The following is a 14,505-nucleotide window of genomic DNA, read 5'->3' as shown; positions in this document are numbered from 1 at the left end:
ACAATATCTTCTAGACCAGCTAGAATCAGTGGATGCAATTCCTGAAAACTTGTATCATTTTGAAGTTTTTGTAATGAGTAAATTACACTCATGACCTTATTGAAAAGATCTATAATCATGATCAGAAATGGCAAAAAATGAAAAACGAAATGGTAGAGACATATATCGTCAAATAGGCATCACCACAAGACTCTTGTATATAAATGCACAGCAACTATTCTTGCCTCTTACATCCCTCAAGAATAAACTTAGAGCAAACTGTGCCAATGTCTTTAAGCTGTTGCATGCGGTATTGTGTATGTTTTAATATGAAATAATTATTATCTTCATAGGCTTTGATGATGCCCATCATTCCTTATAAGAAGTTCAATGGCTATCAATTTACCAACATACATTTGGAGATCTAATTGTTTTCTCTCTATTGCATTTCACTGCCCTAACTCATGTTTTACTATCCCATTGGCTCAGGGATAGATAGAAAAAATAAAATAAAATTCAAAGTGGTTTCACAGATGGTAAATGTGTGTTATGAATTTGAAACATACTATCGGAAACATACTATCTATGCTCATTGAGTATATATTTTAGAACTTCTTCTAAGATACTTTATGAATAAAACCATAATCCAGAACCATTCACTGTCTTGGTATTAGAGTTCTGCATAGTTTCATGAAATATTCACTGACCTCCCCCCAAACAAAGAACTCATTCCAAACTTATACCTTCTGAATTACACAATATAGATAAAAATCATCTTTTCAGTTTTCATGAGAGCAGGTATTTTGCAAGACAATAAGAACACTGCATATTCTTTATGCTGTACTGAGGAGCTCAACAGATGAGAAAACCAGTCAAATGCCATTAATCCATTACATGATTACACAAAGAACAGAGGTAACAATGAAAAATCAGATTCAACTAATTTCTGGAAGCACAGACTTTTCTCAATTTTAGACATTTCTATTTCATTCCTTATTTTCTTCATTTAGGACACTAAGTAACATGGGATTAGACTAGACCTCCAATTTCCTAACATCTAATCAAGCTATAACCAGGCTTTCTCCTGTAGAGTGTGTCAGCTAGAACTCTAGGTCTCATTTCTGACCTCAGTTGTACCAACCTGTCAGAGCTGGCTACATCCTGTGAAGGACACCACATCTTATTAGAATCAACATATTAGGGTTGTCCAATTGCATATACACAAAATTATAGCTGGATGGGTGAGTACAGGAGTCACGTGTATGAATCATACCCAAAATCAACACCATAAGTTTGCCTAAATTAAAGATCCATGAAACGTGTAACTACCTGGGGAAAGCATGTGCACTAACATATTCTAACCCTCTAATTGTGAAAACCTTAAACAGCTTAATAACATTTGCTCTATCTGACATACTGTTCCTTCCTCTTCTGGAAAGTTGAGTCTGTGGTCTCACGATGACTCATTTGATGTGATTAATATACAATCACCCTGTAGGGAGCCTAGGGTGGAAAGGTGACTCAAACTCTTCTATATGAGCCCATCTGGCTACATTTTGTGCATATATAACTGGTCAACTCCAATATGTTGTATAGCTCACATACTAGATCCAAGGCAGTGACGACCTACATAGCCACCAAGAAGAGAGAGAGGACATCTATATCGGTGACAGTAGTGACCATCACATGCTCCCACCTGGAAGATAAGGTACTGTGGTCCTCTTCTGCCATCCCAAAGAAATATGTGTGTAAGCAAAGGGGGAGGGGAATGAATGAATAGGAAAGTCTAATTTGGATAGACTAGATAATTTCATACTGGATAATCTCTTGCTAAATTGAGTAATTCTATAATAAATATGATTAGCTTAGGAAGTTTACTTCTAGTTGGTTTCTAGCAGAATGAATGTGGCACAGTTCACGGCCAGTTTTAGACTCTATAGCATTGATGCCCTTTAGTCCAGGGCTTCTCTACTCTTGGAAATATCATTCTCTCTATATAAAATTTCTTACTTGATACAACCAATTTGGTTTCATACTTACTAAAACAAACACAGTTTTAAAATGTATGTTGTGATGTGCATTTTCACTTACCTTTTCTGCTGATTGTGCCGTTCCAAAAAAAATTGGAATGAAGGCAAGCCATACTATACATGTCGTGTACATAGTGAATCCAATGGGCTTGGCTTCGTTAAAATTCTCTGGTACACCCCGAGTCTTGATGGCGTACACAGTACATGTGACCATAAGAAGAATGCTATATCCCAAGGAGCAAATGATTTGGAGATCTGTAATGTCACATTTGAGAACTCCCCTGGCCTGCTCAGGGTTCATTGTCTTATGTTCATCATAGTCTATGATTATGTTGGGCGGGTCGACACCAAACCAAATGAAAACACCTAGAAGCTGAACTGATATTAAACTGGAAGTGATTGCCAGCTGAGACGTCGGGCTTATCAGTCTGGGAGCTGTCACCGATTTCTTGCCCTGTTCAAATATGCGATAAATCCTATTGGTTTTGGTCAAGAGAGCTGCATAACTAATGCACATACCCAAACCCAAGAAAACTCTCCGGAAAGAGCACACCGCCACATCAGGTTTGGCTATCATTAGGAAAGTGATGATATAGCAAAGAAAGATCCCCGTCAACAGAACGTAGCTGAGTTCCCGCCCAGATGCCCGGACGATGGGCGTGTCATTGTAGCGGATGAAAGTCACCATGACAAAAATGGTGGCGATGATCCCCAACATTGCCAGGAAGACGGGGATAACAGCCCAGGGGGAGTGCCACTCAAGTTTGATGATGGGGATATCCTGGCAGCCGGTTCGGTTTTCATTGGGTCGCTGGTCGTAGGGGCAATGCTGGCATGTCATCTCATCAAACTGGTACTGGTACCCATCGCAGGGCTCACAGGTCCAGCAACAAGGGGTTCCCTTTTGCGTCTTCTTTCTTTGCCCGGGCTTACAGGGTAGTGTGCACACCGAGGGGGGGATCTCCCGGACTCCTTTACCCCACTGCATGTCCTCTATCTGCAGCATAAGAAACAGGAAGGTGGAAGAGGCAGATTACTGAAGAGAAAAGAAAAAGAACAGCAGGCAGCAGCTGACATTGGGGCTTGGTGAGGTTACACAGCTTACCCCTGGCTGGTAAGAGTGACAAGCAGCAATTGACCTTATGCCATCTCACTCCAGCATCCTCACTCTTCACCATTAAAGAGTGTGTTCCAAACATGCTTGATTATAAGAATTCCCTGAGACAAAAATTTAAAATACACTCTCCCTGTTCCCATATCTGACCTCCCAAATGTGAATATCTCAAAACAAACAAACAAAACCTTGGCATCTGTGTTTTTAACAAGTGCCCAGAGGACTCTGAGCAGATCAACTAAGAAACACTGATGTGAGCTCTACTGCCTCCCCCTGGATAATAAGTGCAAATGTCCCAAATCAAGTTAAAACAAGAACAACAAAAACCTTTAGTAATGTGAAAAAGTACACTCTATATAATATTTATTTATTTTTTTACAAAAGTACCTTTTTAGGTGCTTTTATAAAAATTGTTTTTTAAATTATTTTGGATACTACTGTGGTACTGACACCTTCCCTAAAATTCTGTAGGGATCACTGCCATTTTCATTGAGAATTTTTGAAGCAAAGTGAATATATTCTTTTACTTATCACAGAGGAACAATAAAGCTCATTATTAAAGATTTTAATTGTACTAGACTATATCCTAAAAGTTCAAGAAGCATTTGATAAGAAAATAATATGGTCTGGGAACATTTCAAGATTGGCCATCCACCTATTTGGAGAGGAAATTTAAACTAAAACACTATACCTTACAGGAGAACAGAAGTGCATTTGCTTAATTAGAATATTGGTTTTCTGGAGAAGAACTCATCACCAGTGGTATTCTGAGAAATTGGGACGTTAGAAACAATGTAAAGCCTTACTAGTGGACTGAAATCTCATTGTAGTGAGTGAGCATCTGTCCTCTTTGCTCACACAGCATCTGCTCTTCCTCTTTCCCGACATCAGGTGCTTGGATTTCTACATGCTTTCTGTGGAGTTGAACTTACACTGAAGCTCCAGGGTTGCACATAACCTGGCCAGTTAGTATAGTAGGGTGGTTCTCAAACTTAAGTGTGCTTCAGAATCACTTGGAGGATTGGCAACAGCTCAGTTTGCTAAATCCCACTCCCAGATTTTCTGATTCGTTAGGTCTGGGATGGGGCCTGAGAACATGCATTTCTAACAAGATCCTCAGTGATGCTGAGGGAGACTGTCCAGGCACTACCCTTTGATGTGTCCAACCTCCTAGCCATAGAGATTGAGTCAAGGGTGGGATCATTATTTCCAAAGTCATGAAATTTATTGTCATAACTTTTACTGAGATTACACAGCATAAACATCATTGTTTCTGCTGAACTTGGAGTTTTTAGGATATAAGGCTGCTGGTGCTCATGGCTACAAGAAAAGAGTTTGTCAGAGAAAGAAGCCACCAAAAAGGAAAACAGAGTAGAGAGAAAAAGATTCCTGGTGAGCCTGTTTGAGTTACTGGATGTAGCTATGCCTGAAGCAGAAATTTCCCTGGACTATGCCATTATGTAAGGCAGTAAGTTCAACTATACCAAAACACTTTAAAATTTATTTCTGTTACTGGCAAACAAGAGTCCTAAACAATATATGCACTAAATGCATAGTTTCAGTATCTACAAATGGCAACAACAACAACAAAAAACCCGAACAACTAAGTCAGTAGATCATATTACAGAATAAATTCTAATTTAAAAATATGGCCGATTTTCCCTGTACCTGGTTAATTGAATTTTTTTGTTTTTGGTTATAAATATTCATGGGGTACAAAGCAAATTGTCACCACTCATGCCCAAGATGTGATGGCCAGATCCATACTGGCAGCATGCCTATTACCACAAATGGTGATTATACCCCATGTCCTCCACCCAATTATTGCTGACCTCCTTCCCCAACCCCTTTGCCCCACTCCACTTTGTATCCCTAGGTGTGTTCTCTCCCTCTGCAAGTCCAACACACCACTGTGGTCTTTCTTTCCTTCCATCCTTCTCTTTTAGCTCCCGTTTATGAGTAACGATGTGTGATATTTATCCCTCTGTGCTTTGCTTATTAAACTCAACATAAGCTTCTCCAAGATCATCCGTGTTGTTGCAAATGGGAGAATTTCATTCTTTTTACGGCAGAGTAGTATTCCATGGTGTATATATACCACAGTTTCTTTATCCAGTTGCCCATTGATAGACATTTTGGTTGGTTCCATATCTTGGCTATTGTGAACAGAGCTGCACTAAACATGGGAATATAGGTATCCCTTCAACATGATGATCTCCATTCCTTTGGGTATATACCCAAAAGTAGGATTGTGGGATCATATGCAGTTGTTTGAGAAAATGCCATACTGTTTTCTGTAGTGGTTGTACTAATTTACAGTCCCACCAACAGTATAGGAGGATTCCCTTCTCTCCACTTCCTTACTTGCATTTGTTATTCTTCATCTTTTTGATTATAGTCAGTCTAACTGAGGTGAGGTGATATCTCAATGTGGTTTTAATTTGCATTTCCCTGATGACTAGTGATGCTGAGCATTTTTTTCATGTACCTGTTGGCCAATTTGTATGTCTTCCTTTGAAAAATGTCTGTTCAGTTCCTTTGCCCATTTTTTAATTGAGTTATTTGTTTTTTTACTGTATAACTGCTTGAGTTCTATGTATATGCTTGATATTAATCCCTTGTCAGACGCAAAGCTAGTGCAAAAATTTTCTCCCACTCTGTAGGCTGTCATTTCACTCTGTTGATTGTTTCCTTTGCTGTGCAGAAGCTTTTGAGTTTGATATAATCCCATTTGTTTATTTTTTCTTCTGTTGCTTGTGCTTTGAGGCTCATGTTCATAAAGTCTGTGCCCAGATCTAGTTCCTGAAGTGTTTCACCTATATTTTCCCTTAGTAATTTTACAGTTTCATTTCTTATACTTAAGTCTTCAATCCATTTTGAGTTGATTTTAGTATATGATGAGAGATACATGTCTAGTTTCATTCTTCTGCATATGAATATCCAATTTTCTGAGCACCACTTATTGAAGAGGCAGTCTTTTCCCCAATGTATGTTTTTGCTGCCTTTGTCAAATATCAGATGGCTGTAAGCCTGAGAAGTGATTTCTGGGTTCTGAATACTGCTCCACTGGTCTGAGTGTCTATTTTTATGCCAGTACCATGCTGTTTTGGTTACTACAGCTTTGTAGTATAATTTGAAATCAGGTAGTGTTATGCCTCTGGTTTTATTTTATTATTATTATTATTATTTTGCTCAGGATTGCTTTCACTATTTAGGGTCTTTTTCTGTCCCATATGAATGTCAAGACTGTTTTTTCCATTTCTGTAAAGAATGCCATTGGTATTTTGATGGGGATTGAATTGAATCTGTAGATTGCTTTGGGTAGTACAGACATTTTCACAATGTTAGTTCTTCCAATCCAAGAGCATGGATTGTCATTCCATCTTTTTTTGTGTCTTCTTTAATTTCTTTCAATAATAGTTTATAGTTCTCATTGCAGAGATCTTTCACCTCCTTGGTTAAATTGATTGCTAGGTATTTTACTTTTTTGTGTGAGTGTTGTACATGGGCTTACTTCTTAGTTTCTCTTTCTGTTCATTCATTACTGGAGAATATAAATGCAACTGATTTTTGGTCATTTATTTTGTATCCTGCAACATTACTTAAATTAATAACCAGCTCTAGAAGTTTTTTGACAGTCTTTAGGTTTTTCTATATATAGTTTCACATCATCTGCAAATAGGAACAGTTTGACTTCATCTTTTCCAACCTGGATGCCCTTCATTTCTTTCTCTTGCCTGATTGCTCTGACTAGTACCTCCAGCACTATGTTAAATAGAAGTGGTGAGAGTGGGCATCCTTGTCTTGTTCCTGTTCTTAAGGAAAAAACCTTCAGTTTTTTCCCCATTCAGAATGATACTGGTGGTGGGCTTGTCATAGATGGTTTTTATTGTGTTGAGATATTTTCCTTCTATACCTAATTTGTTGAGAGTCTTTATCATGAAAGGATGTTGGATTTTGTCAAATGCTTTTTTAGCATCTATTGAGATAATCATATGGTTTTTGTCCTTGATTTTATTGATGTGATGTATCACATTTGTTGACTGTTGTATATTGAACCATCCTTGCATCCCTAGGATGAATCCCACTTGATCATGGTGTATAATTTTTTTGATGTATTTCTGTATTCTGATTCCTAATATTTTGTTTAAGATTTTTGCATCTATATTCATCAAGGATATTGGCATGTAATTTTCTTTTTTTGTTGTGTCTTTATCTCATTTTCATATCAGTGTTATATTGGTCTCATAGAATGAGTTTGGGAGAATGGCTTCTGTTTCAATTTTCTGGAATAGTTTGAAGGGAATTGGTATTAAATCCTCTTTAAAGGTTTGGTAGAATTCAGCTGTATAGCCATATAGACCTGGGCTTTTCTTTGTTGGAAGATTGCTGATTACCACTTCAATCTCATTGCTTGTTTTTGGCTGTTCAGTTTTTCTATCTTTTCTTGGTTCAGTCTGGGTAGTTTGTATGTGTCCAGAAACTTATCCATAGCCTTCAGGTTTTCACATTGTCGTACAAGTGTTTATAATAGTCTCTAATGATTCTTCATACTTTTGTGGTATTGGTTGTAATGTCTCCCTTTTCATTTCTGATTTTGTTATTTAGGTCTTCTCTCTTCTTATTTTTTGTTAACCTAGCTAATAGTTTGTCTATTTTATTTATCTTCTCGAAAGACCAATTTTTTGTTTTGTTATCTTTTCTATTTTTTTGGGGGGGTCTATTTCATTTAGTTCTGCTCTGATCTTAATTATTCTTTCTGTCTACTACCTTTAGGATTGGATTGTTGTTGTTTTTCAAGTTCTTTGAGGCATAGTATTAGGTCGTTTATTTGAAGTCTTTCCCTTCTTTTGATTAAGCGTTTATTGCAATGAATTTGCCTCTTAGTACTGCTTTTGCAGTATCCCACAGGTTTTGTACAATGTATCTTTATTTTCATTAGTTTCAAGAAATTTTTTGATTTCCTGTTTAATTTCTTCCTGGACCCATAGGTCATTCAGGAGCCTATTGTTTAGTTCCCATGTATTTGTATAGTTTCCAGGGTTTTTTTTGTTATTAATTTCCAGTTTTAGTCCATTGTGGTCTGCAAAGATACTTGGAATGATTTTAATTTTTTTTAATTGCTGAGACTAGATTTTTGACCTAATATGTGGTCTATCCTGGAGAATGTTCCATATGCTGATGAGAAGAAAGTATATTCAATTGTTGGGTGAAATTTTCAATATATATCTGCCAGGTCCAGTTGGCCAAGGTGTAGTTTAAATCCTATCTCTCTTTCTAGATTTGTTTCCTGGAAGATCTATCCCATACTGAGAGAAGGGTGTTCAGGTCACCCACTATTAATGTATTAGGGCCTATTTCTTTCTTTAGGTCTAAGAGTATTTATTTTGTATATCTGGGTGCTCCAGTATTGGGTGCATACATATTTATGATTATTATGTCTTCTAGCTGGATAGATGCTTTTATCATTATATAGTGGCCTTCTTTATCTCTTTTTATGATTTTTGGTTTAAAGTCTGTTTTATCCAATATAAGAATAGCTATTCCTGCTCATTTTTGATTTCTATTTGCACGATATATCATTTTTCATCCCTTCACTTTTAGTCTGTGTATGTCTCTACAAGTGAGATGGGTCTCTTGAAGACACTATATAACTTGGGTCTAGCTTTTTAATCCATCAGTCAATCTGTGTCTTTTGAATGGGGAGTTTAATCCATTCACATTTAGGCTCGTTATTGGCAGATATTGTTTAATTCCTGTCATTTAATTGCTTTTTGTTTAGATGTTTTAAATATCATTTGATCATAACACTCCCTTTTATTTCTCTTCTTCAATGTTAGTTAGAAATTTGAGATGGTATGATTTAGCTTCTTTCTCTTTGTCAATGACATTTTTGTTTTAACATCAGGTTTTGCTCTTTCTTGTGTATTCATGATAGTGGTCACCATTATTCAGATTCCAGATGGATTCCCTTGAGAATTTCTTGCAGGACTGGTCATGTGGTGGTGAACTCCCACAATTTTTGTTTGTCTAGGAAATATACTATTTCTCCCTCATTTCTAAAGGAGAGCCTTGCTCGATACAGAATTCTTGGCTGGCATTTTTTTTTCTTTTAGTGTTTTGAATATATCTTTCCACTTTCTCATGGCCTGTAGGGTTTCAGTTGAGAAGTCTGATGTTAGTTTGATGGGGGTTCCCCTATAAGTGACCTGACACTTTTCTCTTGCTGCTTGTAGAATTCTCTCTTTGTCTTTAAGCTTTGTGAATTTGACTATAATGTGTCTTGGAGAGGATCTTTTTGGATTGAATCTGTTTGGGGACCTTTGAGCTTCCTAGATCGGAAGGTCTGCATCTCTCCCTACACCTGGGAAATTTTCTGTTATTATTTCCTTGAATAGGTTTTCAAAACCTTTTCCTTTCTCCTCCCCTTCTGGAATACACACAATTTGGACGTTAGAGCACTTGAGGTTGTCTGCTACTTCTCTTAGATTTTCCTCATTATTTTTAATTCTTTATTCCTTTTTTTTTCATCTGCCTGGGTTATTTCAAAACGACCATCTTTGAAATCTGAAATTCTTTCTTCTTCTTGTTCTAGTCTACTGCTCAAGCTCTCTGTTGTGTTTTTTATTTCACTGAGTGAATCTTTCATTTCTAGGAGTTCTGATACACTCTTTTTTAAGGTATTAATCTCTCTGTAATTTCCTTTTTCATATTCTGGATATTTTTTCTTGTTTCCTTGTGTTCTCTTATTGAGTCTTCTTTCATCTCTTTGAATTTTCTTAAGATCACTGCTTGGAATTCCTTTTCAGACATTTCAAGGATTTCCTGTTCTATGTGGTCTAGAATTTGAGCATTACTGTATTCCTTTGGTGGTGTAATGTCTTCTTGTTTGTTTGTAGTTATAGTTTTTTTTTGTTGATGTTTGGTCATCTGGTAGAGGACTTGCTTCTTCTATTACTCTGGGTTTGGCTATGAGGATAAAGATTTGCTCCTCTATTTGCAGACTCTACTGGTGACTCTTCTTATACTAATGTAGTCAAGTGAGTGGCAGGTTGCCTGTAGCATGGCCCTGTCTGCTACTGTGGTGGTGAACTGTCCTTGTGGTGACAGAAGGTCTGGCAGTGTCTATATTATACCACCTTGGCTCCTACTCCAGCTTTCCATGGCCATAGACTGAGCCCCTGGTGCCATGCAGGTCTTAGCTCACCTTGGTAGCTGCTGGGCTGTATGTGCTTCCCTTCCCCCTGGGGCCTTAGACTGGGCCCCAGTGCCATATCAGCCTCCTACTTGAATTTTTAATATAAGTGAACCAAAAAATACATGAGAAAGATACTGGAAAATCTAAGCCTTCTTTTTAAGTGAATAATTTTAAGAGATAAGGGGGAAAGAAAACAATAATTTATTGCTCATTGGAATTTTAGTGTTATGCTACTACAGAATACACAGCATATCAGGTAGCAAATCTCCCATCAATATTTGAATGTGAACTACTTCCAAAATCTGAAAAAAAAAATGGCTCAGGGGTTAAACTTTATAAACCTTTATAATCTCCTAGTGGTTGAATTTAAATTTTAACCAAAGACTCAAGAATCTTCAGATGACTCTAGTATGAACTCATTTGCCTGAGCTCGAAGTCAGCACTAATAAATCTATCTAAATATAACACATAATCATTTCTTTCTCAACATCATCATTTCTGAGGCAGTAAGTCACTGGAAGCTATCTCAAAGTCATAAAATTAAAGAAATAACTTGTAATAAGAGAGAAAAAGATATGCATTAACTTTACAAATACCAGATTTTGAAATGTAGGTACCTAAAAATTACTATTATTAATAAAAATGTTTCCAAATGTCAATTAAAAGATCCTATTCATGGTTATTAGAAATGATTAATGAAAAACCAATAAATACATTTTATTAGCTAACTTTGAGATCATCTGATGCCAACACTAATGGATAATGATGTGTCATATGATTAAAGTTGATCTATGAGAATAAATGTAGGGCTCATACAGATATAAAAACAAATTATCATTATATGTGATATTTTACAGCCAATTTCAAATGTTGCCAGCTCACTTTTTTCCCCCTTTGGAATAAAATAAAATGCCTGGCAATACTCAACAGCTTTTTCCCCCCAATTTGTCCAAATATATACAAGAGTTGTAACCATAAACATTACATTGATTGATTCCTTAATTTGTTTTCAATTTTCATGTAAAGTAGATTTCAATTCAATTTAATTGTATATATTAAACCAACAAAGTTGCCTCTTGCTCCAAATGAACAAAAGCGTAATTTACTTGCTTTGCCAACAAAAACCATTATTGAAAATATAATCTGTGTCCCATGAAGGTACCAACTAATTGTTAAAAGCTCTAGTAAGTGGGAATTTTGTTAAAGTGATGGATATTTGTGCATATCTATATCCATCTACACGGATACAGTGCCTTGCTTATATAAGAAGCAGCAATCAGCTGCAAATGCCCATGGGCATCTATTTAAGGGAGGATAATCATTTAGGACTCTGAAAAATCAAGTATAATATCAATTTACTTTGCCAGAGGCTAGTAGGAATGCAAATTTCAAGTTTCTTCTGAACTCTGCAATAGAAGCTGTCTTGCAGTTAACTGGGGAGCCAAATTCAACATGCATAAATATTAGGAAAAATTCTGGGATGTTTACTGTCTTCTTCACTAGAAGATGCAGGTTTACATTCCCTGATGAGGATGCATTTTCCTCCTGGACACCTGAAGTTTATGGTTATTTGATACCTGATCTGCTCAGTAGCTGGCTCTTGAGTGATGGCCATTGAGATTCTAGATCTTGGCAAGAGAATAAAACTTTATGTTTAGTTCCATCAATTAACGCCATACATGGCACACCAATTGCATAGATAGCTGGATCAATGGTTTAAGTAAGAGCAAATTATGCAGTTCTGGCCAATGAAAGCAAGAATAAGCCTGTTGTGGATTCCTAGGAAAGTGTTCTCCATTTTTTAAAAAAGCGATACAAATAAGAGGTATGCTATCTTCAGACTTTGACCTATCATGCGCACAAACATGATGTTTGGAGCTGCAGCATCCATGAAGAGACAAGCCTAAGGAACAGACCATTAGCTAAGGATAGTGAAAAAAGTCAGATAGAAAGAATTTGTGTCTTTGATGGCATAATTATGTAACCAAATTACCTAACACCTGTACCATTGTACCTAGGAATTTTGAACATAAAATGATAAGCTTTCCTCAATGGCTAACCAATTTTTCATGGGCAGTCTATTAATTGCAGTCAAGCATTCTAACTACTACATTCTTTTTCACTTCTGCATTTGGTACATGCAGACCTTCTCAGACTGTTAGACAATTTGTCAATAATTCAAGTTCTTGCATGGATAGTAGGTAACTCTAGAAGAAAAGGGGAGTTTAGAGTCACACATGGTCAGAAACACTTGTCTTTGTCTCCTGAGAATGCTCAGAGGAATGAATGGTAAAATACTGGATTCAGAAAACCAGCTTTGACTATATTGCTTCTGGCTCAAACACAAACGGTGAAAATGCACTGCCAGCTAAAGTGCTCTAGCACACGTGTTTGGCGAAAAAAAAAAAAAAAATTGGGGGTCTGGCTCTAGTAGAGAGAGAACTACTGCAAGGGAATTTTCAGAATTTATAACCACTGAAATTTTAAAATAAAACCAAATTAGTTGCCGTCACTGCCAAAAACGAAAATCAAACAGAGATAGAATTCTTATAAACAGGGTTGGGTGCATTCATTTTTACCTAGAAGAGATCTGTTCCTTTTACCACACAGACACTTTCTATCTAAAAGAAAATGTTGCCACTACAGGGATTTTTTTTTTTTTTTTTGCTGAAATCTTATTTGCATATTTCTAAAGCTCACTCTGTGGACCAAACTGGCTGGTGTTTTTATTGTATAATTCTTTGCAATATTATTGTTACTTATTAGAACCTTAATAGAATGAGCTAATTTCAAAAGAGCTTTCTTATTAAAATGTCATTTGTTCATTAAAATACATTTCTCCTGTCTAATTTATGAAAAAAAAAGCTTTTTAAGGAAAAGTGCACAAGAACGTTGAATTGTAAATATTAGGAAAAAGCCAGGTTTCGATTCTGGTGAGGTGTGGGTGAGGGGAAAGGGCTAGCGAGAGCTTGACAGGGATTCTGCAAAACTTCAATGTCTCTTTTAACTGAGCTCCTATTTTTAAACATCATGTCTAGAGTGTGAACAGACTTTGAGGACTTCTATATTACAATAAAAACACTCATTAATTCAGATTCTACTTATTTGTAATTTGTAATTATAGCAATCATCCTTTTCCCCCCCATAATCTAGGAAGAAAGGGTTGCACAGTATTATTAGGTATGTTTTTGAACTGAGGTAGACCCTGGGTATTCAGGGAAGGATTCAGAACTTCCTCTCCCTGTAAGGCCCCTGGGGGGCCAAAATGAGAAAGATTTTGTGATGTTACTAAGACAGGACTTTGAATTAAGCCAGAAGGTCCAAACCTGCTTGCACATTTGAATTGCTTGGGGATATTCTAAAAATTCCTAAACCTGGACCATACCCTAGACCAATTAAATTACAATCTCTGGGAGTGAGAAATAGGCATTGGTGTGTTTTAAAGTTCCCCAGGTGATTTCGGTATGCAGACAAATTTGGGAACCACTGATCTAAGCTCTCCAAAGGGCTAAGATACAAAAGAAAATCTTCGTTCTGTTATGAATTTAGTGACTATAAAAGGAAGTAACCCTTTGGTCTTTTCTTTTCTCGACTCTGTGATTCACTATCTCTCACTAAAAGTCTGAATGGGTCACCTAAATTGCTTAGTTATACTCTATTATGATTTAATGGGAACATGCAATATCATAGCAGAATTGCAAATTGGCAGAGTCAGGAAGATATCTGGACTTAAATTTCGTGGTATCATTGGTCAAACAGCTTAAAGTACCTACAGAAACCAAGAACATAAAGTAAACAAATGAAGGGGGTGGGTGTCAGAAACACTTCTTCCCCCCCAAACAACCAAGTCTGAAGGAATACAGATCTGTTAAATCATACGTCAAGAACAGGGCTGGTCGGTTAGCTCAGCTGGTTAGAACATGGCGCTGATAACTCCAAGGCCTAGGGTTCGATCTCTGCATGGACCAGCCACCAAAAAAACCCAAAAAACAAAAAAATCCCAGATTTCATTGTAGTTTTACCTAAATTATCTGTATTTGCTGTTTCAATGCTTGTACTTTCCTGAAGAATAAGGGGCGATGGAGTGGGTTTAAGTGTGTATAATTCAAAGTTCCCAGATTAATTGAACAGTCTTTCTCAAATTTAAATCTAGGTCTCTCTTTATGAAAGCTTTCTACACCCCT

General features: G+C 36.7%; 1 protein-coding gene across 1 annotated transcript in view; it reads right to left on the bottom strand.

Annotated features, from left to right (window-relative positions):
* The window catches only part of GRM7 (glutamate metabotropic receptor 7), a 782,386-nt gene that overhangs the window by 109,526 nt on the left and 658,355 nt on the right, over nucleotides 1-14,505 (bottom strand). The window contains exon 8 of the mRNA XM_063114276.1: nucleotides 2,071-3,006. Coding sequence (XP_062970346.1) covers nucleotides 2,071-3,006 — 936 coding nt within the window. The remainder of the gene's footprint in view (nucleotides 1-2,070; nucleotides 3,007-14,505) is intronic.

This window comes from Cynocephalus volans, chromosome 11 (assembly GCF_027409185.1).
Source record: "Cynocephalus volans isolate mCynVol1 chromosome 11, mCynVol1.pri, whole genome shotgun sequence".
Lineage (NCBI taxonomy): Eukaryota > Metazoa > Chordata > Mammalia > Dermoptera > Cynocephalidae > Cynocephalus > Cynocephalus volans.
Note: the sequence above shows the minus strand (reverse complement) of the source record. Positions and strands in the feature narration are given on the sequence as shown.